This window comes from Microtus oregoni, unplaced genomic scaffold, assembly GCF_018167655.1.
Source record: "Microtus oregoni isolate MIOR12 unplaced genomic scaffold, Mior012 000005F_ref0000423, whole genome shotgun sequence".
NCBI classification, from domain to species: Eukaryota; Metazoa; Chordata; class Mammalia; order Rodentia; family Cricetidae; genus Microtus; species Microtus oregoni.
The window spans coordinates 30,076,853-30,103,581 of NW_024543064.1; the positions used below are offsets into that span (position 1 = coordinate 30,076,853).

The following is a 26,729-nucleotide window of genomic DNA, read 5'->3' on the forward strand; positions in this document are numbered from 1 at the left end:
TGGATGTCCTGGTCAGACGCACCAAATCAGGACTTTGTTTATTTTCTGAAAAGAGATAAGGATGACCTTGCCTTAGCGTGAGGACGTCCAGCAACAGAAGGATGACCTCACCTTAGTGTTAGAACATCCAGATACATAAGGATGAGCTCGCCTCAGTGTTAGGACATCCAGAGACATAAGGATGACCTCGCCTCAGTGTTAGAACATCTGGAGACATAAGGATGACCTCGCCTCAGTGTTAGGACATCTGTAGACATAAGGATGACCTTATCTTAGTGTTAGAACATCTGGTGACATAGGATGACCTCGCCTCAGTGTTAGGACATCTGGAGACATAAGGATGACCTTGCCTCAGTGTTAGGACATCCGGAGACATAAGGATGACCTTGCCTCAGTGTTAGAACATCTGGAGACAAAAGGATGACCTTATCTTAGTGTTAGAACATCTGGTGACATAAGGATGACCTTATCTCAGTGTTAGAACATCTGGTGACATAGGATGACCTCGCCTCAGTGTTAGGGCATCCAGCTCTTTCTTTTTATTTAGTATATACTTTAGGTGGTGTCTCCTTTAAGGAAAATGCTTTCAGGCAGCAGAAAAAGTATTATCCTTTAAAATGAAAACAAATAATTTAAAGTTAGCATAACTTAATAGTATGTGGGGATTTAGGTGTTAATACTCCTTTTGTTTATCTTTTAAATTTGTCAATTAAGTATCTGATGATGTCATTCCACAATAGCTTGACCCCGTGGATAGTATGGGATTTTAGTAAGATGATTAATATTAAAATTTCTCAAATCATTTGCTAGCATAAGTAGGACCTGTCTTAGTTAGGGCTTCTATTGCTGTGAAGAGACACCATGACCATGGCAACTCTTACAAAGGAAAACATTTAACTGGGCTGGCTCACTTACAGTTCAGAGGTTCAGTCCACTATGATCATGGTGGAATATGGCGGTGTGCAGGCAGACATGATGCTGAAGAAACAGGGTTTCTCTGTAGCATTGTTGTCTAAGTTCTCTGGGATTGTGGTTTGTAGGCTGGCTTTCTTTGCTTTATGTTTAAAAACCACCTATGAGTGAATACATGTGATAATTGTCTTTCTGTGTGTGGGTTACCTCACTCAAAATAATGTTTTCTAGTTCCATTCATTTTCCTGCAAAATTCAAACTGTAGAAGAATGAAAATAGACCCATATCTATCACCATGCACGAAACTCAACTCCAAATGGATCAAAGACCTCAACATAAAGCCAGCCACATTGATTCTTTGTATTGTTTTTTCTTTTTTGTTCTATTTTGTTGATTTCAGCTCTCACTTTGATTATTTTCTGTCATCTAGTTCTTTTAGGTGAGTTTGCTTCTTTTTGTTCTAAAGTTTTCAAATGTTCTGTTAATTCACTAGTGTGGGATTTTTCCAGCTTCTCTATGTAGGCGTTTAGTGCTATGGACTTTCCTCTTAACACTGCTTTCATTGTGTTCCATAAATTTGGGTATGTTGTGTGGTCATTTTCGTTGAATTTTAGGAAGTCTTTAATTTGTCCCTTTATTTCTTCCTTGACCCATTGATGATTCAGGTGAGCATTGTTTAATTTCCATGTGTTTGTGGGTTTTCTGGAATTGGTATTGCTGTTGACTTCTAGTTTTATACCATGGTGATCTGATAACGTATATTGGGCTATTCCAATTTTCTTGTATTTGTTGGTTTGTTTTGTTACCGAGTATGTGGTCAATTTTTGAGAAGGTTCCATGAGGTGCTGAGAAGAAGGTATATTCTTTTCTGTTTAGATGGAATATTCTATAGATGTCTGTTAAGTCCATTTGAGCCATAACATCTGTTAGTTCTTTTATTTCTCTGTTCATTTTTTGTCTGATTGACCTGTCCAGTGGTGAGAGGGGAGTGTTGAAGTCTCCCACTATTAGTGTGTGGGGTTTAATGTATGATTTAAACTTTAGAAGTGTTTCTTTCACATATGAGGGTGTCCTTGTATTTGGGGCATAGATGTTCAGTATTGAAATTTCCTCTTGATGGATTTTTCCTGTGACTTCTTTATCTCTTTTGACTGTTTTTAGCTTGAAGTTTATTTTGTTAGATATTAGGATAGCTATACCTGCTTGTTTCTTAGGTCCATTGATTGGTATATTTTTTTCCCAATCCTTTACTCTGAGAGGATGTCTGTCTTTGAGGTTGAGATGTGTTCCTTGTATGCAGAAGAAGGATGGATTCTGTTTTCGTATCCAATCTGTTAGCCTGAGCCTTTTTATAGAGAGTTGAGTCCATTTACATTAAGGGATATTAATGACCAGTGATTGCTGTCTCCTGTTAATTTAGTTTTCATCGTTGGTAATGTTAATTTGTGCATTTTTTCTTCTGGATTTGCTGTAATGAGATCATCAATTGTCTGTGTTTTTGTTGGTGTAACCATCTTCCTTGGGTTGGAATTTTCCTTCTAGTATTTTGTGTAGAGCTGGGTTTGTGGCTAGGTATTGGTGAAATCTAGATTTGTCATGGAATATCTTGTTTTGTCCTTCTATGGTGATTGACAGTTTTACTGGGTATAGTAGTGTGCAGCCCCTATTATTATTTTTTTAAAGCAAGGAAACTGAGCTGAAGGTTCATAAAGCCCTTTTCCCATTTTTGTCTCCTTTCCATGTCTACTCCTTTTGCAATGTTTCCTTTCCTTTCTCGGTGCATCTCTGCCCTTCGTGTGCTAATTTATACCTGAGGTCAAGTAATGTTGAGCCTTGGTCTTCCTTAAGAATACCCATTTTTAAAAAAAAGACCTTTGAATAGTCACAGCTGAAAAGTACATACAACAAAGTAGCAGGATAGAAAATTAACACTTGTAGCCTTTATGTATACATGTGAAAAATATACCAAATCCTTTTCACTCATAAAAAAAAAAGAGAAAAAAAGGGGGGGGGGCTGGAGAGATGGCTCAAGGGTTAAGAGCATTGCCTGCTCTTCCAAAAGGTCCTGAGTTCAATTCCCAGCAACCACATGGTGGCTCACAACCATCTGTAATGAAGTCTGGTGCCCTCTTCTGGTCTTCAGGAATACACACAGACAGACTATTGTATACATAATAAATAAATATTTGAAAATAAAAAAAAAAGAATACCCATTTAGGATGAGGAGGTCTAAACTGGGGTTCCAAAGCTATCCATTATGACTAGAAGACTCTGATTCTTTTTAGTCCATCCAATAAACTGTCAACCAGACTTAAGGATGAGCAGAGTCAGATAAAATAATAATCTGCAGTCAGTTAGACTATTCATTGGCTGAGAAACGTCTAGTAAAGGCCGATTGGTTACGAAGAGTTTAGACTTTTGAGCTGTAGAACCCAGAGTGGGCGCAATCCTTTTGTGGAGCATGTGGAATTTGTGTGTAAATACGCTCATGGTCCTTTCCAAGAGCCATCTAAAAAAACATTAAAAAGTGATCTCTATAGGATTTTAAGATGTAATTTGAGGCAATACCCATTGGGTATTTTTGTAAAATCTTAAAAAGAGGATCTTAAAAAATAGATCCTGAGTAACATGTTAATGTGACCTGCCAATTATTAACAGCGTGGAGCAAATAACTCACCTACATTTTAGTTAGTAGAAAAATAATTTTTGCATGTTCTTTATCAGTAAGGGATTATTTCTATGAGTTACTGCCTTAGCAGTCACATTACTAAATAAGCTAATAACCTGCTGTTTCAGGTGTTACATTTTTATAGAGTTTAACTGAGTTTCCAGAATGGAACTTAAAGAGCAGAGGCAAACACTGTGGTGTAAATGACGGGAATGCTAAACAGATAAGAGCAGACTCAATGATAGTTCAACATTATGAGTTTTGATCTGTTAGTTTATTTACTATGAAAATTAAGCATTCCTTTACATATTATTAAATGATCAGGAGAAGAGAACATCCTCTATACAATGAATAGTTAATATCCCTGGAAATGTAAACAACGTTGGCTTAGTGCTTTATGCTCTAGTTGTGATTGTTTTTGTACTAGAAGTTGAGCTTGTTTTGATTTTTTTTTTCTCCCACGAAGGGACCATTGATACTGAGTTAATCCCTTTATTAGGGAGGAAAAAAACCAAAACCATTTCAACAAAAATCAAGCAAACAAATGCTTAATGATTCTCTGTGAGTGCAAGGACCTCTGTTTCCCTAACAAAAGCCCTTCCTAGCCCCGTGGTGGTGGTGGTGCTTTAATCCCCACACTCAGGAGGCAGGGGCAGGTGGATCTCTGTGAATCCGAGGCCAGCCTGGTCTGCAAAGCGAGTTCTAGCACAGCCAGACCTGTTACTGATTTCCTTCAAATTCCTCTCAGCCTTATTATACTTGGGCTTTCTCATTCAGAAAAAAGTCACTGCTACCCTGTGTGTTCAAAGTGCTGGAAATGTTCTATATGGGCACGATATAAGAAGTGCTCATGTGGCTGTTTAAATTTAAATAAAGCTGAAATGTAAAACCAGGCCTTCTTCAACACTATCTAATTTTGTTGTTTTGATGCGGGGTCTCACGTAGCCCTGTCCGGCTTGATATCTTTATTGATCCTAGAATGACTTGGAATTTTGGGTCTTCTTCCTCAACCTCTTCAGCGCTGGGATTATAGGCATGTGCCGCCACTGCCTCGGCTAGTTTTGCTTTGGGCTTTTTGTTTTTGTTTTGTTTTTCAACTTGAAACAAGCTGGGCTCATCTGGGTAGAAGAAATCTCAATTGAGAAGATGCTTTGCCTACAGGTTGACCTGTCGGCAAATCTGGGGATATTTTCTTGATTGGTGATTGATGTTGGCAGGCCCAGCTCACAGTGGGAAGTGCCACCCTTCAGCTAGTGGTCCAGGATTGAAAAGAAAGCCTGCTGAGGGGTGGAGAGATAGATAGCTAGATAGATAGTTAGAGAAACAGAGGTCCTTGCACTCACATTAGGAACACTGACTACTTGTTTGGATTCCCACCACCTACAGGGGATCCAGTTCCTCTTTTGGCCTGTGCAGGCATATGGTGCACAGACACACATGCAGGCAAAATACCCATACACATTTAAAAAAAAAATGCTGAGCAAGCCATGAGGAGCAAGCTAGTAAGCAACGCTCCTCCATGGCCACGGCTTCAGTTCCTAGTTCCTGCCCCGACACCTTGAGCATGGGCAATAGTCTACTAGGTGAAATAACCCTTTCCACCTCAAGTTGCTTTTGGTCACATTGTTCATCACAGCCATAGAAACCAAACGAGGACAGCTACCATGGCTTGTTTCTGTAGTGCTTGGGATAACCCTAAGCTTTGTGAGTAGTAGGCAAGAACAGTACCAACTGAGCTACACTCCTTGCCCCAACTGTTCCCATTTTGAGTGATAGCGGCTGCTATATCAGACAAGGCAGACACAGAGCGTCTCCATCATCACAGAAGGTGCTACAAGGGGACTGTTATGCTAGAACCAAGACGAGCTAAAGAGCAAAAAAAACGGTATGGATGAACTGAACACTGCTGCCTGCTTGCTCTTGAGTGAGAAGGGTCATTGGTGAGCCTCCTGAGCGGTGACATCACAAAGCATAGCTCACAATGGCTCCAGAACACCTGAACTCCCTGAGCACTTTCCCTAACTCATGGCTAGATTCCTGAAGCCTCTGCACATGTAGTTCCTGCAGCTGCCGTTTTAAAAATGCCAGTATCTCCAACGGCAACTTCTTCCTGGGACAACCTGTTAAATGCTCTTGCTCGCAGCTCATTATGGAATTGGTTACAAGCAACTTTTGTGGGGGAGACAAGTGTGCCTCAGCCAACAAATTTGGGGGTACTCGATAATCTAGCGCCAGCAGTGCAAATCATCCTAGGAGTCTCTTTTTTGACTTTGTTGGCAATTGGATTATTTTCCTTATGGAAACGAAGCGTTCGATCAATCCAGGTTGTATTCATAGAAAATTAAGTCTTTTGTGTCTGGTGGGAGATGTGTTTGTTGGGTTTTGCTATTCTAATACAGGGTGGTCATTTAGGCTGGCCCTAAACTCATGGTAAAAACTTGTGGGCCTCCTGCTTCATTAAGTCCTTACCCCCAAACTCTCACCCTGAGGGCTGACACACACCATGATTTCTGGCCAAAGAGTCAACTTTGGTTACTCCTCTTTTATATTGCTCCTGCTTAGTTTTGTAAGTTTATGTAAAGGATCAAGGAAGGGGGGAGGTTAGCTATTGTCTCTGCCTCTCAAGTTGGTTGAAACTACACTTTCTTTAGGTGAAAAAGACAAGATCTCCTGAGTAAATTGGGAATGTGGGGTCACAGAAGAGGGTAGAAGGGGAGAAGGGAGTGGAGAAAAATATCTAACTCAATAAAAATAATAAAAATAAAAAAGAAACTTTCTTCCTTAAAGAGGAAGGAAGGAAGGAAGGAAGGAGGGAAGGAAGGAAGGAAAGAGAGAGAGAAACAAAGAAAGAGAGGGAAAGAAAGAAACTATACTCACTATCCTTGAAAACCTCCACCAATTAGGTTGTAAACATAAAAATACTTTCTCACAATGGCGTTTGGCTTGTCTCTATTATAAAATAGATTTGGACAAGTTCATCACTTGAGAGAGTCATCTGGCTCAAACTTAGTTGATCACTTGTCTCTGAGAACATACCATGTTCATAGAATAAGCAGTGTGGGACAACCAGGCTTGTGTGTGTGTGTGTGTGTGTGTGTGTATGTGTGTGTTATTCATACTGCCATTAATTTTTTTCTGCTATTTCTCTTTAACTGAGAAAACTGTGTGAGTTAGAGCATCCCAGTGTTTTCATCATTGTTTTAACAAGCTAAGCCCCAGAAACATACAGGGGCTCTTTAGTGGGAAGGAAAGTTAACAGGCTTATTATAAGGAACATTGGGAATGTGTGTAGTTCTGTCTAATCTTCAGTAATAATCATAGCTCACCAGGCAGTGGCAGCACACGCCTTTAATCGCAGCAGCTTGTTCTCTGAGTTCTAGGCCAGGCTCATCTACAGAGAGAGTTCCAGGACAGAGAAACTCTGTTGAAAAACAACAACAACAACAATAATAACGATGATAATTCATTTATAGCATGGTTCTCAATGTTTTGAGAAATCTGAATAACTCCATGAAATAGTTTGTTTTCACATGAGAAATGAGAGTGAGGTACATGGAGGCTCAGTGGAAATTTAAGGAGGTAGAATTTAAAGAGGGCTTTTGTTTTGTTTTGTCAAGAAGAACCCCCACACTTAGGCTGACGTCGGATTAGCTGGATAGTAAAAGCTAACACAGGACTCCCTAGCACCCTCATTCCCCTTTTCAAGTGTTTGAATTACAGTCATGGGGACTTTATTTCTTACTTTTGGTTTTTCGAGACAGAATTTCTTAGTGGCTATGGCGCCAATGCTAGCATTCTCTCTGTAGACCAGGCGGGCCTTGAACTCACGGACTGCTGCCTGTCTCTGCCTCCTGAGTGCTGGGGTTAAAGGCAGGTCTGTTTGATAAGTATACAGAGAAGTTATTACTGGATTGTTTCATAGCTTTTCTTTCTTTTCCAGTTAGGAATCATGGCTGAATGCACATTCAAGTTTAACTTTGGAAAGCTCTGCATAACAGGCAGGACAGGGATTATCACGGCCACTGTGGAAGTCGGGTAACTTAGTTGCTGCCCAGGTTCACATGGTTTTGTTAGAGCTTGGGAAGCTGGAGCTAGAACCCAATGTGTAGGGTTTCAAATTTAAATTTTTGTTCAAAAGCTCATAAAATAGAAGAAATAAACATGACTCATCAATATGAGATTGTGTGCGCACATAAACACATCTCAGTTATGTACCGCCAGAGTGGAAGATAGCAACACAAACTTGGGTCGGTGCAGTCGGAGAGATGCGCTTTCAGACTCACAAACAGTGCAGGCAAAAGTAATCAAACCAGAAACCAGCTGTGGCGATGCGTGACTGCAATGCCATCATTTGGAAGGTGGGGGTAGGGTGATTGGAAATTTAATACCAAGTTGTAGGGCCAGCCTAGGATACACGAGACCCCATCTCTAAAAGAAAAGGAAGAAAAAGGAACAATACAGCAGAATGAGTAACCGTGTGGGCTCAGGAGTCGGACTGCTTGGTAGACATTTTTGCGAACTATCTGCTCTGTGAACTGAGATCACTCACTGGACCTCTAGCTCAGTTCCCTTGTCTGTGAAATGGTCTTAGTGGAATGTCTTATGGGGTTGTGGTGAAGTGTAAGAGAGATAGACTGTGTATCAAGCCTAACCCATGCATATTCATTAAGCAGTGTTAATTGCTCTGAGGAAAACAGTGATGGGTTTGTTTTAAACCTACCAGGAATCTAAATAGGTTAGAGCAGTTTTTCCATGACCAGTGTCTTAGTTTGGGGAAGGGGCTATCGGCTGTGCTGAAACCCCATGAACAGAGCAACCTGGGAGGAGAGGGTTGATTTGGCGCGTACTTCCACATCACAGTTCACCATGGAAGTCAGGACAGGAGCTCAAACAGATCAAGAGAAACCAGGGAGGATGCTGCTTACTGGCTTGTTCTTTATGGTTTTCTCAGCCTGTTTGCTTATGGAACCCAGGACCACCACCCCAGGGATGGCACCACCCACAATAGGCTGGGCCCTATCCTATCAAACGCCAACTAAGAAAATGGCCTATAGGCTTGGCGACAGCTCCGTTTTATGGAGGCCTCTTCTCCATTGAGGTGCCCTCCTCTCAGATGACTTTAGCTTGTGTCAAGTTAACATAAAACTAGCCAGCACTACCAGAAAATCGACTTTTTAGACCTCTTTACTTGGGAGAATTCCTGGATTCCAGTCCTGGCTTTCTCAGTTCCAGTCTGTGACATTGAACATTGACAGGGTTCACACTGGAAGGTGTGAACTAGTGTGAACTAGTGGATAAGTGCATCTATTCCGGGTTTTCCTGCATGAGTTAGCATGGAGCCCGCCACATGGTAACAAACTTGAGCAAATGGAACTTACTATTATGCCTTTTGTTTTGTTTTGTTTTGTTTTGTTTTTCAAGACAGGGTTTCTCTGTAGCTTTGGAGTCTGTCCTGGAACTATAGACCAGGCTGGTCTCAAACTTACAGAGATCCACCTGCCTCTGCCTCCCGAGTGCTGGGATTAAAGGCGTGCGCCACCACTGCCTGGCCTATTATGCTTTTTATTTTCCTAAGTAGAAATCAAATCCCTACCACTCTGGTGATGGTGAACAAAAGAGTAAAGGTAGGAGGGCTGGAGAGATGACTTGGCTAGGTTAAGAGCACTGAGTGCTCTCACAGAGGACCCAGTTTTGATTCCCAGCACCCACATAGCTGCTCACAACCATCTGTAACTCCAGTTCCAGGGAATCTCATACCCTCTTTTGGCCTCCTTGGGCGCCAGCCAGGCATATAAGTGCTATATCTATATACATGCAAACAAAGCACTCGTACACCTTACAAGGCCTTTAAAAAGATTAAAAGTCGGCATGAAATGTTTCGTTAAAGGAAAAGCTTGGCGTGTCGTTACTAGAAGACTGTCGTTCTGTTTGGGGTGTGTAGTTGCCTGTGACTTTTCGCTTGCATGGCCAAGTAACACTTGTTTTGTTTCATTTTAGAAAATAGTGGTGTTTGTGATCACACTCTACCAACTTTACAAGAAAGGCTCAGATTTCTTTCAGGCTTTGCTAGCCAACCCAGAAGGAAGCGGTCGCCAGATTCAAGACAATAGTAATATCTTCCTGTCTTTGGGTCTGCAAGAGAAAATCTTGAAAAAGCTTCAGATGGTGGAAAACAAAGTGAGAGACCTGGAGGGGATGATTGTTGTCCACAAGCCCTCCGTGAAGCGGGACTGCTCCTCTGAGCCCTACTGCAGCTGCTCTGACTGCCAGAGCCCCTTGCCCACATCAGGGTTTACTTCCACATCTGAAATGTGATGGACTCCAATCTTTTCCATAAAAGCACTGCTTCCCTCGTGTGTGCAGTGGTGTATCAATAAAATAGAGAACTATATTGAAATTACCCAGCAAAGATCTGATACCCTCTTCCACAGGGCCCAGAGTCTACCTTGTGTGTGTTGGGTCATGTGGGGTAATGATAGTTGAAAATGTCTCTGAGCATGGGGGCTGGGGCTTGCTGGGAAGTCATTTGCCTGGCATAGACAAGTATGCTGCTGATTCAGCAGGCTGGAGACCATAGAGAATGCAAGATAGCTAGACTGGAGGGGAAGTCCATGTAGAAAGAAGGGGGGTGCTCAGGGCTGTGGCTCTGAGGTCCATGCTGAAGACACTGGAGAAGATGTGATGTAAGCCAGTCACAGTTTGAGGGCCATAGTGTGTGAACAGACTGCCCCGTGCTGGTCCCTGTCATAAGAAAAGTGTGCAGTCCAGGAACCCCTGGATTTTTCAGAGGTGAGCAACGGAGAGAGTATTCATAAAGGAGGACATTGTGGACTTGTTTGTTTTCTGGGCAAGGTTTCACTAGGTAGCCCAGGTATGCCCTGGAACTGTGTGTGTGTGTGTGTGTGTGTGTGTGTGTGTGTGTGTGTGTGTGTTAGGGCAGGGAATGGGAATGGGAGTGTGTTGCCTGCACATCTGTACACCACTTTCTTACCTGGTAGCCACAGAAGCCAGACGCAGTACCCTAGGACCAGAGTTACAGGTAGCTGTGTGTAGCTAAAAGGGCCAGCCTCCAGTCAGCACCAAGGTAAATAAAATCCACAAAGGTGGTGGGGGGCTAGACTTTTTCTATCTGAGGGGAAAAATAAGTAAACACATGCTATCTGCTGATAACCTAAGAGGAACATGCACATGCTGTCCGGATGGTCACCTTCTCTTTATCTTAAAATAATCTCTTTCTGTTTATTTATTAATTATATATACAATATTCTGTCTGTGTGTATGTCCGCAGGCCAGAGGAGGGCACCAGACCTCATTACAGAGGGTTGTGAGCCACCATGTGGTTGCCAGTAATTGAACTCAGGACCTTTGGAAGGGCAGGCAAATGCTCTTAACCACTGAGCCATCTCTCCAGCACCCAATAATCTCTTTCTTGACACTCTCTCTGCACAGTTACATTCCATCTACATTCACATGGTTACACATCTTTAACATACATTTCTCTTCTACATGTCTTGCAACTTCATCTTCCCTGCCTCCACACAGTCACAGATCTCCGCAAGGCCACTGCCGTACATCTGATTTACATGTCCTCTCACCGTACAGCAATTTAGACAGCTCCTAGGCATAGCTTCTCTACTTGGCAGCAGCAGCAGCGCTCACACGTGCTCTCTGTCACACTCACTGCTTCTACATTACCCACACGCTCTTTGCTCACTCACGCTTCTCTCATTCGGCACACACGCACACACACACACACACACACACACACACACTGCGGCAGCTCTCACATAGCCCTGCACAGCCGCCTCTCTCCACACCCGTGCCGCCTACCCTCTTATACAGCCAAACTCTGGACAATTAGAAGTTACATCTTCAGGCCCGACCCATTCTCATAACACAAGATAAGTCATCTCATTTACTCCTAGGCTAGCGATGTCACATTGACCCTTGCACGTAGCTCTAAGTTGGTGAGGGTTCCCAGACAGTAAACAGCTGGCTGGACCTTAATGTTGGGGAGGACATGCAGATGAAAGTTGCTTCAAACTCTAACCTTGAATCAGAAAAACAACAGCTGGGAAAATGACCTGCTGTATTTGCCTCTAGGGGCAACCAGATACTTGTCTCTAGGGGCGACCAGCCTGCTTTGAATTTGTTCTGAAGTCCAAAATTAGCTGTCTGTGTAAAAGGCTGTCTTTGTGACTGAGAATTCTGTCAGTCTGAGTAATGTAAAATATCCTAGTATTATTCCTATCCATTAAATTGTGCAGGATCATCTTCCTGACCATCCACAGCTATATGTGAGCCCAATAAGTGTAAAAGACGCCCCCAAAGGACTGTGGAAAGAGCCCCACAGCTGTTCTTAGGGAAGAAATGAAGTGACTCATGAGAGAAATCATGGAGACAAACAGTTATCTACAGCCAGTGACCCCGCAGCCTTGCCAGGTGGGGCTTCCCATCAAGAATCATACGTCTGGTCGGTCAACCTGTTAAACACTGATTGTCAGTGTTTTGTACATTCCCATGGCCCCCTGCAGTTGTGAGACTGCATGTGGCCACTAGAAATCAAACTTGGATCCTCTGCAAGAGCAACAAGTGCTCTTAACTGGTGAGTCATCCCTCCATCCCCAAGTGCGCTCGTAATTTTATAAACTGTGATTTACCCCAGCCCACCCATCTCATTAGCAGATTGATGATAGAATTTTACCATTTATGCTTATTATTATAGAATTTATAGTTGTTTTATTTTGATCAGCTATGTATAAAAATTGTAATGGCAATCAGAAGAATTCTAATTTTTGTTTGTTTGTTTTCAAGACAGGGTTTCTCTCTGTAATGGCCTTGGCTGTCCTGAAACTCTTTGTAGATCAGGCTGGCCTTGAACTCACAGAGATCCACATGCCTCTGTCTCCCTGAGTGCTGAGATTATAAGTGTCATTTTGATTAGCTATACATAAAAATAATTTTAATGATAGTTCTAACAGAGTTTCCATTTACAGGGATTTTTTTTTTAATTTTTTAGATAAGGTCTTTGCTATACAGCCTAGGCTGGCCTCAAATTTGCTATCCTCCTGTCCCTGCTTCTCAAGTGCTGCAATTACAGATGTAAGGCCAACCTGATCTACATAGCAAGTTCCAGGTTAGTTGGGGCTATGTAGTGAAACTCGGTCCCAACATAATACTTTACAATATACATTTTTTTTTACTGCTTAGAGAGGGTTTTGTTTGTTTGTTTGTTTTTCCCAGACAGGAAAGTCCTGGCTATCCTGGAACTTGCTAAGTAGACCAGGCTGACCCTAAATTCAGAGATCTGTCTGCCTCTGCCTGCCAAGTGCTAGGATTAAAAGCATGTGCCACTATTGCCTCTCACCAAGCTGAGGTTTTAAAAATAGAAAAATATTACATTTGAACCCTTAAGGAAAGTAGAACCTATTATTATGTATGGTGAGAAAAACAATGTTTAGGTCCTGATCTATGTCGCTCTCAACCTGGGTCACTGAAGCTACTGTTGCTTCTTCCACGGCTTGATCATAATTCTAAATTTTCTTTAAGTCTCCATAAAATTATCAGCACCCCCAATCAGCAGAAAGTAGCCTGGAAAACTATCAACAAAAAATGAACTATGTATATTTTCCTTTGTTTAGACTGTTGGTTACAAGTTGTTATGGATAATGGTCAGGAGAAAAGCTAAATAAAGGATATTAGATTCAGAGTTCTTGTTAAAAATAGTGGGGGAGGAAGTGCTGTAACACAATGGTCTTTTATCCTGTCACTTGTCTTATTTTTAATAAAATGCTAATTGGCCAGTAGCCAGGCAGGAAGTAGAGGCAGGGCAATGAGAATTATGGGAAAAGGAAAGATTCAGTCTGCAGTCGTCACCCAGACAGAGAGGAAGCCAGACACAGAGCAAGCAAGATGTGAATGCCTCACCAAAAAAAGTACCAAGTCACGTGGCTAACACAGACAAGAATTATGGGCAAACATAAGTTATAAGAGTTAATAAGAAGGGGCTAGAGAGATGGCTCAGTGGTTAAGCACATTGCCTGCTCTTCCAAAAGTCCTGAGTTCAATTCCCAGCAACCACATGGTGGCTCACAACCATCTGTAATGAGGTCTGGTGCCCTTTTATGGCTTGCAGACATACACACAGACAGAATATTGTATACATAAATAATAAATAAATATTTAAAAAAAGAGTTAATAAGAAGCCTGAGATACTCGGCCAATAAATTTATAATTAATGCAGACTTCTATGTGATTTCTTTGGTACTTAACTGTGGGATCAGGCAGGACAGAAAATCTCTGTCAACACCTCCTCCTTCTTCTCTCTCTTTTTTTTTTTAGTATATTTATTATGTATACTGTATTCTACCTGCATGTATGGCTGCATGCCAGAAGAGGGCACTAGATCTCATTATAGGTGGTTGTTGAGTCACCATGTGGTTCCTGGGAATTGAACTCAGGACTTCTAGAAGAGCAGCATGTGCTCTTAACTACTGAGGCATCTTTCTGCCCCAGAGAAACTTCTTTTCCTTTCAGTGGGTATACAGAGACGTCTAGCTGGTCAAGCTACTAAAAATAATGACTATGAGCGCTCAGCTCTAAATGGGACACACTGCCTATCACCATCCTGCCCTCGAGATTCAGGGGAACATTGAAGAAGAGGAAATGGAAAGAATGTGAGGGTCAGAGATGGCAAGAGTGTTCTAAAATGCTCTCTGCAGAAATGACGCCATCACGCTCGCAAACTCAGTCACTTCTATAAGATCGATACAGTCAAAATTCTAGTATTGATGAGGGTGAGACTCACCGGGCCTCACTCTTAGCTTAGAAGTTTGTTATAAGGAGGCTGCTTGTTCATTTCCCGCCGCCGAGACTCCTGAAATAAGCACACAACCATTAATCTGTGTATCACCACATTGATGTGGCTTACCGGGTAAAGTTCCATCTGGTGTCTGTCTCCAGCAGGGTTACATGGCTTTTCTCTCACTTCTCCTCCTTTCTCCCAGCATTCAGTTTAGTTTTCCCTGCCTACCTCTATTCCCTGCACAGGCCCAAGACAGTTTCTTTATTAACCAATGGCATTCACAGCATACAGAGAGGAATCCCACAACGGCAGTTTTTGACACTTACTGGCTGCCATGGAATAGAGAATCATTTTCTTTGGAGGTGTGGCCACTGGTAGGTTGCCCATGTTCTAATAGATGGCCCACACCCACACAGGCAACAATAATTGGAATCATTGGTTTTCAAAAGGAAGACATGGGCCTTTAATCTCAATACTCTGGAGACAGAGGTCTGTTGTGGAATATTAGTTTAAGACATGTTACATTTGTTTATGATATGGAACATTTGTTTAATGATGTAAAGATGTATTGCATTCTTTTATGCTGCATCTGTTTAACTCTATAAAGGTGTTACTTTGCCTGTCTAAAATACCTGATTGGTCTAATAAAGATCTGAATGGTCAATAAGTTAGGCAGGAGAGAGGGATAGGCAGAGCTTCCAGGTGGAGAGAATTAATAGGAGGAGAAATCTAGGCTCTGGAGAAGAGAGAAGGAAGAGGAAAGAATGAGATGAGGATGCTAAGGGCCAGCCACACAACCACACAGCCAGCCACAGAGTATGAACAAAACAAAGAAAAATGAGTAAAGAAAGATTAAAAAGCCCAGAGGCAAAATGTAGTTAAAGAAACAAAATAAGCTAAAGCCGGATATTCATAAGTAAGATTAAGTTTCTGTGTATTTATTTGGGAGCTGGGTCGTGGGTCCCCTAAGAACAAAAACAAACAAAAAAAGCCCACCAACTACATACACTGCTATGATTGTATACATATTTTAATTTAATTTTGTTTTTTTGAAACATGGTCTATGTAGCTCCCATTGTCCGGGAGCTCACTATGTAGACCAGGCTGTCCTCCAACTCACAGAGATCCTCCTGCCTCTGCTACCCAATTGCTGGGATTAAAGTGTATGCCACTGCATCCGGACCTGTATACACATGTTTGTTTTAAAGATAGAGAGGAGCTGGGCAGTGGTGGCTCACACCTTTAATTCCAACACTTAGGAAGCCAGGGCAGGCAGATCTCTGTGAGTTCAAGGCCAGCCTGGTCTACAGAGTGAGTTCCAGAACATCCAGAGTTGTTACACAGAGAAACCCTGTCTTAAAACTCCCCCTCCCATATAAAACTAGAGATAGGGGCAGAGAACAGACATGAAGTTGAGTACAAATTGTTCCCTCCCAGTTTAAAAAGAGAACCATCTTGAAAATTTAGGAATACTTTCTAATGGACGAGGGTGGTTATTTATTATGGCTTAGATATGAAATATTTCCCATAGGTTCATGTGTTTCATCCTCATACAATGTTTTGGGAGATTAGAGATTATAGGATCTTTAGGATGTGGGCCTTTACTGGAGGAAATAGGTTGCTAGGGCCTTATATCAACTCTTGTTCTGGCCTGAGTCCTTTATTTCCTGGTCCACTGAAGTGTGAACAAGCAACCTCATGCTCCCGCTACCACAGAAGCAGCTACTTCCGATTCCCTGCCTGCCCCACCACAATGAACTGTACCTTCTCAAACCCATGAGCAATAGATCCCCAGTTGCTGCTTTCTGGGATTTTTGTCAAAGTAACTAATACAGAAAATCAGTCCCAGGAGATGTAATCTTCGTTGTGATAAACCCAACTTTTGTTCGTCAGCCTTTCTAACTGGTTCGTAGGAGGAATATGGATGAGTTTCACGCTGTGTGCTAGAGGAGTTCTGGAGTGTCATAGCAGAACTTATTCTGATGAGAGTTTGGAAGAGCAGGCCATCAATGCAAATGCAATCAACGGAGGTCATGCTTCTGAGGTTTCAGAGGGGAACAAGAACTCTATTGGGAATTAGACACACGTACTTGTGTTTCACTATAATGAAGGGGCTCTATATTACATGCTGCTAATTAGCTGTCAGTCTAGGGAATTCAAGAGCAACACAAGATTCGGTGGCATTGGTGTGTGTGAACCTTCCCCTGCTGCACAGAGAATGGAGGTGATGAGGAAGAAGGCTCCAGCAAAATGAATCTCAGAGACAGAGAAGACCACCACCTGACCAGAGGGGCAAGACTGAGATGATCGACTGCTTGTTTTCCTCCCATATATAATCTGCTGGCTGAAAATGAGGTGTTGGTGGGGAAAGATGTTAGAGCCTTCGAATGTTAATCTACTATTTTCGGACTGCTGGCTTTCATCATAAAACACAAAGATCCAGTGCCTGGCTTTTGCTTGTGTGGCAGGTGGCAGGGACTTACAAATGGGGCTTTCCCATCAACTCATGTTCCTGCTTCCTGCATGTGTATTTCGTACTGCTAAACCAACAGGGTCAATTCACTTTCACTTCCTGTTTTGTTAGAAGTGTTAACAGCTATTTTATTTTATGTGTATTGGTGTTTTGCCTCTATGTATATCTACGTGAGGGTGTCAGATTCCCTGGTGCCGGAGTGATAGACAGTTGTGAGCTGCCATGGGAGTGCTGGGAATTGATATTGGAACCTCTGGAAAAACAGCCAGTGTTCTTAATCCCTGAGCCATCTCTCCAGCCCCAGGAAGTACTTTAATAAATAGATAAGAATGGGGTACTGAAAAAAAACTAAAAAAAAAAAAAAAAAAGAATGGGGTACTGGAGCAATAGCTCAGCAGTAAGTACTAGCTACTCCTGAAGCCCACCAGGGTTCAATTCCTAGCATCCATATGGCAGCTCACAACCCTCCTACAGCTCCAGTCCCAGAGGATACGATGCCTTCTGTGGCCCCCACGAGCACTGCACGAGGGTGATGTACAGACATACACACAGGCAAAACATATATACACACAAAAGAATTTTTAAAATTAAAAAAAAATGGTAGTAGTTCTTGATAATGTCAACCAATTGTTTACTCTTGTTACATTCTAAAACTCGAAGTTCTGCTGACAGTCAATCATGCACACCACTGATTTTGCTGAAGCAAAAATTCCCCAAAGAACATTTGGTTTGCAAAAGAGTTTGTGATCCTATTATACTGAAATAATTCACAATGTCTGGTGGCTTATACTGATTACTCTCAGGTGGATGAATTTCGGCACAGTTGAGAAATTTGAAACCTTGTTAATCTCAACACATCTTTAGCATTACAATTTCACCATAATTTACATATATTTTAGGTGAAGCTACAGACTTAGCTCAATTCACTATAAATGATTATGCAAATTAGCAAAATCAGTTTTTAGAAACTATTAACTAAATCGTATTTACATTGACTTTTGTTCAGAAAAAAAATCTGACTTCACTTTTCAAGCAAATTCAATGTATTAACAGGGGTCAGTGACCCCATTTCATTGATGAATTCCAAGGCAAAACTGTACTGAATTGTGTGAGTGTGTGTGGGGGGGGGGAGTGTTGGAGGAGGCATTTGAAACAAGGTCTTGCTGGGATTTCAGACAGTGGCCACCAAGCTCACCCTGCCTGTTTGGGGTTAGAAATGCTATCCATAGTTGCCTTGTCCCAGGACACACAGGCAACATGCCCCCTCTGACTGCACTTGGGAAGAATAAGATGAAATGTCTAAATAAAAGTCCTCATCAGTAGTGTAATTTTCACCCTCTCTAAGACTCCCGAAGTCAGGACTTCCCAAGACAAGCGGTATGACCCAGCTGTAATGCCTTGTTTGGCTAGTTATCCCAGCGATGCCTCTCTAATCTTCTGAACGGCACTAAATAGAAGAAGGGAAAGTTTTAGAGCTTCTCCCATCCTTCCCAGCTACTTCCAGGTAGGAGTGGGCCCGCCGTGTCAGTTCCCGCTAAACCTGGCTACCAACCGGCCTGCACAACAGCGGCACAAGAGTCGACCGCCTTCTCTGGGGAAGCCGCCAAAGCAAGAGAGGCGGCGACCACGCGGACCCTCCCCGGAAGGAGCCCGGAACCTTTGAGTTGGACTCCCCGGCGCAGAGTCCGGAGGGATGTTTCAGGTGTACCTCCGCTCGGTCTTCGGGCCGGAAGTGAGGAAGGTGGGGCATGTCTTAATTAGCAGAAATGAGTAGGCTCTGAGGGAGTAAGAAAGGGGAAGAGTGTCTTTGTGACACTGCTAGCGTCGTTGAGGGGATGGGAGTGTGAAGAGGCTAAGGGACCCATATCGCTGCGACACCGCTGGCACTCTGAGGGACGCGAGTCGGTGTGGCACCGGTGCACGCTGAAGGAGCGGGTGGAATTGGGTGACCATGGGGATGTGGGCATCGGTGGACACTATGTGGAACTTCCCTGTGGAGAAGCGAATCTTCGGGGCGGTATTACTCTTTTCCTGGACCGTGTATCTGTGGGAGACCTTTCTAGCACAGCGGCAGGTAAGCATAGACGGCCCCCCGACCCCAGCCCCTGGGCAGCCTTAGATTAGCCTGTGCCTCCACCCAAGTCCCTAGAGGTTCTCCCAGGCGTAGCACCAGTCTCTGTACTCCTTAACTCACAGTGAGCTCCCTAAATTTTCCCAGTGCTGACTGTGACTTTGAGGGGTTCTTGGGACGGCAGGAAGTTGTCTGCACCGTGTAATGGGACCCAAGCCTCTTAGCGTCTCATGAGAGGAAAGCCGTCCTCGGTCAAGCTAGAGCCTGTCTGTGCCTGCGTTACAGCACCTTAGAATCCTTGGGCCCAAGCTTGACCCCTTTGTCTTTGGTATAAGCTGTCTAAATGGAGAGGCTAAAGTTTTAGAGTAACAGCTTGCCATGACATTGATATTGCCTTGCTCAACCACAGGATTAGGAAACATTTTTTTTTTTTGAAAGGCCCGCACTCTTTTTCAAAATCCTCTTTAGTGCTTATGCGGTTTGGAGCCCAAAATATATGTGTTTGTGTGTCCGGTTTTCATTAGCACGTCCCCTTTGTTTTTGTTTAAAATTTTGAGTAGTGCAGTGGAGAAGCTAACGGTTCCCCGGATATAGCCATAATGAACAGTTTGAAGAAATTTGAACGTTTTAAGTGAGATGGACTTTGTAACTGAGTCTTTATTTTAGTCTCTCACTGCTGGTTGGCTTAATTTAACCCCATTCTCTGACGTCCTTGAGAACCTTTCCCTTTAACTGTTGGACCTATTTCTTGAGCATTGCAGCCTTTTTTCTTCTGCAGTTTTTTTTTTAATTTACACTGTGTGTGTGGGTGCGTCCCTGTGTGTGTGTGTGTGTGTGTGTATGTACAAATTTATTTGCCAAGCAAGTGCTCTTCCACTGAGCTACATTGCCAGCCTTCATGAATCTCTTAACTGCAAGGTTTTTTGTTGTTGTTGTTGTTTTGTTTTTGTTTTTTTCAACACAGGGTTTCTCTGTGTAATAGTCTTGGCTGTCCTGAAACTCACTGAGATCTACCTTCCTCTGCCACCTGAGTGCTGAGATTAAAGGCGGGTGCCACCACTACCCAGTTTGTTTGTCTGTTTGTTTGCTTAAAAAAACGTGTCAGCATTAGGTTGTGCCTCAGTCTCCTCCTTTAGTATGTTCCAAGTCTTAAATTACTATAGCTAGGTACTCAGAGCTTCAGTAGTTCAGACTTGCATAAGTACCCTTGCCTGAGGCAAACACACAGCATACAGCAGCCCCAGCAGGTTGAGATGTTGAGCGCTAACCTTACAGTTCACTACTATGCCTAGGAACATCTTTGTGAGGTTATTCCTTAATGCCTTCAGGTGGCCTTGTTTGGTGGGTTTTTGTTGTTGTTGTTAACATATGGTAGAAAAAGTGTTTGTTTTAAAACCATTGAAGAAGATCTGGTCTATTACACCTTTTGGTATCTGTTCCCTATGTTATGTCCTAGGAACTGGAATTACCTTTTAGAGTTTGACGTGGTGAGAAAATTTGTTGTAAAGATTTGATAAGTTTCTGTCACTCCTCTGTGCCTTAATTTGACCTCTAGGACCAAATTTAATGATGAGCCATTATTATATCAAATGTGTCTGTTGATGTGTGTAATGTGTCGTAAGCATTCTTGCTTCTCTGTTATCATGCATTGCTTCCTGTGTTGGGAAACTTCCATCATACTCAGAACGAGTGATCCCTTTATGATGCTGCAAGTTTGGTTCACACCGGCAAACCGGAAGTGTGACTACAACCCAGATGGCCATTCCACGTAGTCACCTGACCTTGGGATTTTTTTATTTTTATTTATTTTTTTTAAATTTTTATTTATTTATTTATTTATTTATTTATTTATTTATTTTTGTCTGCTCCTACTCTCCTGTGACACTTGTTTCAGTAGTCAGGGTCCCTGACTGAATGTGGTCTGCACGTGCCTGTAACAAATTCTACAAGCTTACCTGACAAACTGGTGCTGCAGAACCTTTGTTATTTGACCACAAATTACTATTGTGTAATAAAAAAATATTCATTAAAGTCTTTTTATTAATATTTCAGAGAAGGATATACAGAACAACAACTCATGTACCACCAGAGCTAGCGCAGATCATGGACTCGGACACGTTTGAGAAGTCTCGACTGTATCAACTGGATAAAAGTACCTTCAGCTTCTGGTCCGGACTCTATTCAGTGGTGGAAAGCACTGTGAGTGATTTCGTTCTTGGAGACACAGGTCTCGGGTTGTTCTGTACTTGGTAGTACTTGGTTTTGTTTTTGCATTTTTGTGATACAGAGGTTATAATGCCTGTAAATCCTAGAACGCCTTCTTAAAATGTTTATGTGTGTTTACTGTGACACTGTCTTATGTCCTGTTGCTGTGGAGAGACACCTTGACCATAGCAGCTCTTTTTTATTTTTCAAGATGGACGGGTTTTTCTGTATTGCCCTGGCTGGAACTTGCTCTGTAGACCAGGCTAGCCTCGAACTCACAGAAATCCTCCTGCTTCTGCCTCCCGAGTGCTGGGATTAAAAGTGTGTGCCACCCCACCTGGCAACTACAGCAGCTCCTATAAAAGAAAGTATTTAACTGGGGCTTGCTTAAAGTTCCAGAGATTAATTCATTGTCATCATGGCAAGAAGCATGGTGGCATGTAGCATGGTACTGGAGAAGTAGCTGAGAGTTCTTCATCCAGATCCACAGGCAGCAGGAAGAGAAAATGATACTGAGCCTGCCTTGGGCGTTTGAAACCTTGGAGCCCACCCTGAGTGACACACTTCCTCCAGCAAGGCCACACCCCCAGTTCTTCTCAAGTAGCCCCACTCCGTGATGATTAAGCATGCAGATTTACGGGTCTCTCAGGGCCATTCCTAGGAGTCAAACCTAGAACCTTGAGCAGTCTACCCCAGCCATACCCCTGCTGTTGCCTTAATGATAGGAATGGATGTGGTGTGAGAGGTGAGAGAAGAGGCGCTTCCATTGCTTAGTCAGTTGAAAACAGGATATGGTAACTGTCACCTGAAGGCCAGATATGAAAAGAACCTTATATTGTATGTGTCCTTTAACAATCCATACAGGTCTACTGCTACCACTGCCTCCTCCTCTGCCTCCTTTTGATTTGTTTGTTTGAAGCAGGTTTTCTCTGTATAATAGTCCTGGCTGTCCTAGAATTTACTCTGTAGACCAGGCTAGCCTCAGTCTTGGAGATCCGCCTGCCTCTGCCTCCTGAGTACTGAGATTAAAGGCGTGCATAACCACCACCAGGCTCTCTTCTTTCTCTTCCTCCTTTTCCTGCTTTTGCTGAAGATTGAACTAAAAGTCTTTTATAAACTAAGCTTCTTTGAAGTTCTTTGTCTTTATCCCCACATGACCCTGATAAAAAGACAGGAAAAGCATTTTCAGCTTTTCTGTGATTGTCATTAGTAAGTAGTTGCTGGAAAGATGGCAGTAATTTGGTAGTACTGGTGATCATGGGAATGGCGTGTGTTGTGATAGAAAGTAGGGGTAATGCCATCAGTGTTATGACTTTACAGTTTGCTGAGGCTCACATCTAACAGTACTGATGGACTAAAGCTGGAAACAGTACTAGTTATGATTTTCATTTCATAGAGTTTTTATGTCTATTATTTGATGTTTATAATAGTAAAGTAGAGAGATAGTCATTTTCCCCCTTTCTGGGAAGAAATGAAGGCTCAGAGAAATTAAATGGCCCATTTAATGGCCAAGTGGGAGAACTGGGTTTGCAGCTTTGCTCCTCTGAGTCTTTAAATTACACTGAAGAAAGTGTTCTTCCGACTGTGGACCACAGTGTGAATGTGGTGGGATTAAGTTCTGGAAAATTAGGAGCTGCATTTACCACTGGACAAAAACTCCTTATTTTGTATTGACCAAAATTAAAAGATTTGTATGTTTTGAACACAAAGAGAACATTAAGTTTACCCTCCCTCACACACACATACCCATACACTGTTTGCACTGGTTTTTTGTATTTGAGAAAAACTTAGCAAACCCCGTATAAACCAATTGTGAGGGCTACTTTTCACATAAGTGTGACAAAGCAGCCCAGACTCTGAGATAGACTTCACCTGGTCTCTCACGCGTATCCTTAAGAACCCTTCCTAGAAATGAAGTGGCTAGCACTGTGGCGCCATATCCTGTAATCCTAGCTTCCTAAGAGTTGTGGCAGAAGGATCCCTTGAGTCTGAGAGATGGAGACTGCCCTGGGCAATACAGCAAGACTGTAGTAAAACACCATCAAGAACTGTTAGGGTTGGAATGGAGAAGACCGGAGTAGAAAAGCTCAGGTTGTGTGTGTGGTGTCTGCAGCCCATTCACCTGTGTTCGTGAGCACGTGTAGAGGTCAGATGCTGATGCTGAATGTCTTCCGCAACCTCTTCTTTATCTGATTGCTTGAGACAAGCTCCCTAACTGAACCTATAGATAACTAATTGGGTAGCCTAGATGGCTAGCGAGTTCCATGGCTTCTTCTGCTTACCTCTCTAGAAGTGGGTTTACAGGTTTGAGCCCCATGCCTGGATTTTCATGTGGGTGCTGGTCCAAAGTCAGGTCCTCACTAAGCCATCTTCTCTTCTCAGCACTTTTGGTTTTGTTTTGGTTTGGTTTGGTTGGGGGGTGAGGAGGGGTTGGGGTGGTCTCACTATGTAGCCTGGCTATCCTAGAATTTGCTATGTAGACCATGCTGGCCTTGAATCCTGTTAGCCTATTGAATGTTGGGATTAAAAGAAGTGACCCACTAAACTCAGCTAAGCTCAATTTTTTTTTCTTCTTTAGGTTCTACATATTTCTACACAAACATTTCCATCTTTGTTTTGTGTTTTGAGACAGGCTTTCTCCGTGAAGTCTCAGCTGTGCTGGAACTCACTCTGTAGACCAGGCTGACCTTGAACTCCCAGAGATCGCTTGCCTCCTGAGTGCTAGGATTAAAAGCTACCACTATAGCCTAGCTGCATTTTCATCTCTTTAAGCCTCGTTTTCTCCTGAAAAGTAACAAGAGTTGGAGATGCGGCTCAGTAGTTAATAGTATGTTCTGCTCCAGAAGAGCCAAGTTTGATTTCCAGTTCCTACACTGGGGGGCTCACAGCTGCCCAAAACTCCAGCTGCAGGGAATCCAGGGACCTTTTTTGGCCTCCATGGGCACTTGGAATCGCACGCACATACCCCTAACACATACACACACCCCTAACACATACACACACCCCTAACACATACACACACCCCTAACACACACACACACCCCTAACACACACACACACACACACACACACACACACACACACAGAGAGAGGAAATAAATCTTTGAAAACATAAAATAAAATGAGAGGTGGATAGTCACTGGACCTTTGTAAGGCTTGTGGCATGGACTGAGTAGGCAAGGAAATATAAATGAAGCACTTCATACAGGGCTCAACATGTAACAAGCACTGGATTTCTTTGGGCATTACTTTAACCTCTCTGTGTTCCGGTTACATTCCTGCCATGTCTGCTTTTAAGACTATTGAAATAATACATATGTCAGAGTACTGGAGTTGTGTCTGTTGCGCTTATTGGTTCTTTTCCTAGGACTCCCAGGAGTGTACTCGGGGGATTATTAGCATGGAGAAAGTTTATAGCTCACCATACTTGTTTTTCAGTCCCCAAAGTAAACTAAACAAGGTTTGGAGCAGCGCTTCCCAAGTGTGTTCGTGAATCATTCAAAGGCATGGTAAAATGCCCAGTGTTTATTTAAAAGCTGGAGGTTTGTAGTAGCTATTTTCACCTTCTATCAAAGCAGTGTAAGTCCTTGATTCTGCAGTAATTGTTAGTATTGGGAGGAAGATTAAGGGAGTGCCATCCTAGGTCAGTCAACAACTGTAACTTGTGACAGGTAGTGCTGCCAGAACGTATCTTTTAGGGACAAGTTTCTTTTGGCCACGATGGAGTTAATTGTAGCAAAGTATTAATTCGTGCACCTGGAGTTCACAGTCGGATTATTTAAACAATCACCTGTAAATGGGTATCTGCCAGATTCACCTGCAGACTGTTGGGTCCCAGCCCAGCCTCTGCAGGCTGTGGCCCAAGACTGCATTTCTGACTAACCTCAGGCACTGCTGCTCCTGGCTCTCCTCAGAAGCTTACTTGAGACCTGTGCAAATCAATGGAGCTGGTAAAACTCTAAATGACAGCCAGGTGTGGGAATGTACACGTGTAATCACAGCACTGGGGAGACTGAGGCAGGAGGATCATAATGAGTTCAAGGTCAGCTAAGGCTACATAGTGAGTTCTAGTTGTGCCTTGACTGTTTCAAAAATGAAACAAAAAGTGTAAAGAATGTGTATGCAGTGTGTCTGCGTTTGTAGAGAGATAAGAACACAGGTGCTGTGGACAGAAGTGTATGTAGTGTGGGCGCTGGAAAGCAGCTGCTAATCCCAATAAAGCTAACAGTCACCATGGAATGAGCTTCAAAAATACAGTTCTGGCCAGACGTGGCATGCACATCTTTATCCCAGCACTCGGAAGGCAGAAGAAGCAGGCAGCCTGGTCTGTGTGGTGAGTTCTAGGACAGCCAGGGCTGCATAGTAAGACCCTGTCTCAACAAAAAACAAGTTGTGAATGAGTGCAATCTGGTATCCTTTATATATACACTTAAAAGTAGAGAATCTCTGCATTTCATCAATGTACATAAAGATGGAAAGTAGCTTGGAAGAATATTCATAAAATATTATTTTTCCCAAGCCCTTCAAGCTGGCTTGTAGATAGAGCTTAGAGTTATAGACCTAAAGCCCTGTGTTCCATCCCCAGCAAAAAACAAACCCACAAAACAAAACCTGAATGAGGAGACATATTTGAATTCAGTTGATTCTTGATCTTGTGTTTCTGAGTTCCTATCTGGAGAAAAACACATTGGTTCTTGACAAAGTGAGCTTTGCAGCCTCATTGTTACTAGGACCTGTTGTGGTAATTGGAGTTTCTTTATAAGGTGGTGCCAGTGATCAAATCCTGGGCTTTCTATATGCAAGCACTCTACCAGTACGCAACATCGCTAGCTCCAGAAGTTGACTGACTCCCTTTCTTCCTTCCCTCCTTCTCCTCCCCTTCCCTCCCTCTCTTCCTTTCCCTTCCCTCCCTCTCTTCCTTCCCCTTTCCTCCTTCTCTTGCTTCCCCCTTTCCTCCCTCCTCTTCCTTCCCCTCCCTCCTTCTCTTCCTTCCCTGTCCCTCCTTCTCTTCCTTCCCCTTCTCTCCTCTTCCTTCCCCTTCCCTCCTTCTCTTCCTTCCCCCTTCTCTCCTCTCCTTCCCTCCTTCCTCTTCCTTCCCCTTCCCTCCTTCTCTTCCTTCCCCTTCCCTCCTTCTCTTCCTTTCCCTTCCCTCCCTTTCTTCCTTCTTCCTTCCTTCCCTCTTTCCTTCCCCTTCCTTCCTTCTCTTCTTTTCCCTTCCTTCCTTCTCTTTCTTCCCCCTTCCCTCCCTTTCTTCCTTCTCTCTTTCCTCCCTCTTTCCTTCCCTCCCTGCCTTTCATTTTTTCCTTCCTTCCCTACAACTGGAGGTTGCACCAGGGCATCCTGCAGGCTAAGCAGTCACTTCACTACTAAGGACCCCCTTGCTGTCTCCCCAACCCTTCAGGCAGGTCTCACTGTTTCTTGGGCTGGTCTTTAACTCATGCTATAGACCAGGCAAGTTTTGAACTTGTAATCATGCCTTAGCCTCCTGGTTAGATGGGATTACAGGCTGCTGATCACACATTGTTTTCATGATTTGAGCTGCTTCGTGGTTTCTGAAGTTCTGGTGATTTGGTGAGTGTCGGTTTACTTATTTGCC

General features: G+C 43.0%; 2 protein-coding genes across 3 annotated transcripts in view; both read left to right on the forward strand.

The window, feature by feature from the left end:
* Positions 1–5,661: 5,661 nt before the first annotated feature.
* Tmco2 (transmembrane and coiled-coil domains 2) lies at positions 5,662–9,895 on the forward strand. The gene is made up of 2 exons (XM_041651331.1): positions 5,662–5,904; positions 9,578–9,895. Exons 1-2 carry the CDS (start codon positions 5,662–5,664, stop codon positions 9,893–9,895), a joined length of 561 nt encoding a protein of 186 aa, XP_041507265.1.
* Positions 9,896–18,578: 8,683 nt separating this feature from the next.
* Positions 18,579–26,729, forward strand: part of Zmpste24 (zinc metallopeptidase STE24) — a 41,486-nt gene continuing 33,335 nt past the window's right edge. For both annotated transcript variants that reach the window (XM_041652579.1, XM_041652580.1), the window contains exons 1-2: positions 18,579–18,931; positions 20,981–21,127. In XM_041652579.1, the coding sequence (XP_041508513.1) occupies positions 18,809–18,931; positions 20,981–21,127 (270 nt within the window). In that variant the 5' untranslated portion in view covers positions 18,579–18,808. The remainder of the gene's footprint in view (positions 18,932–20,980; positions 21,128–26,729) is intronic.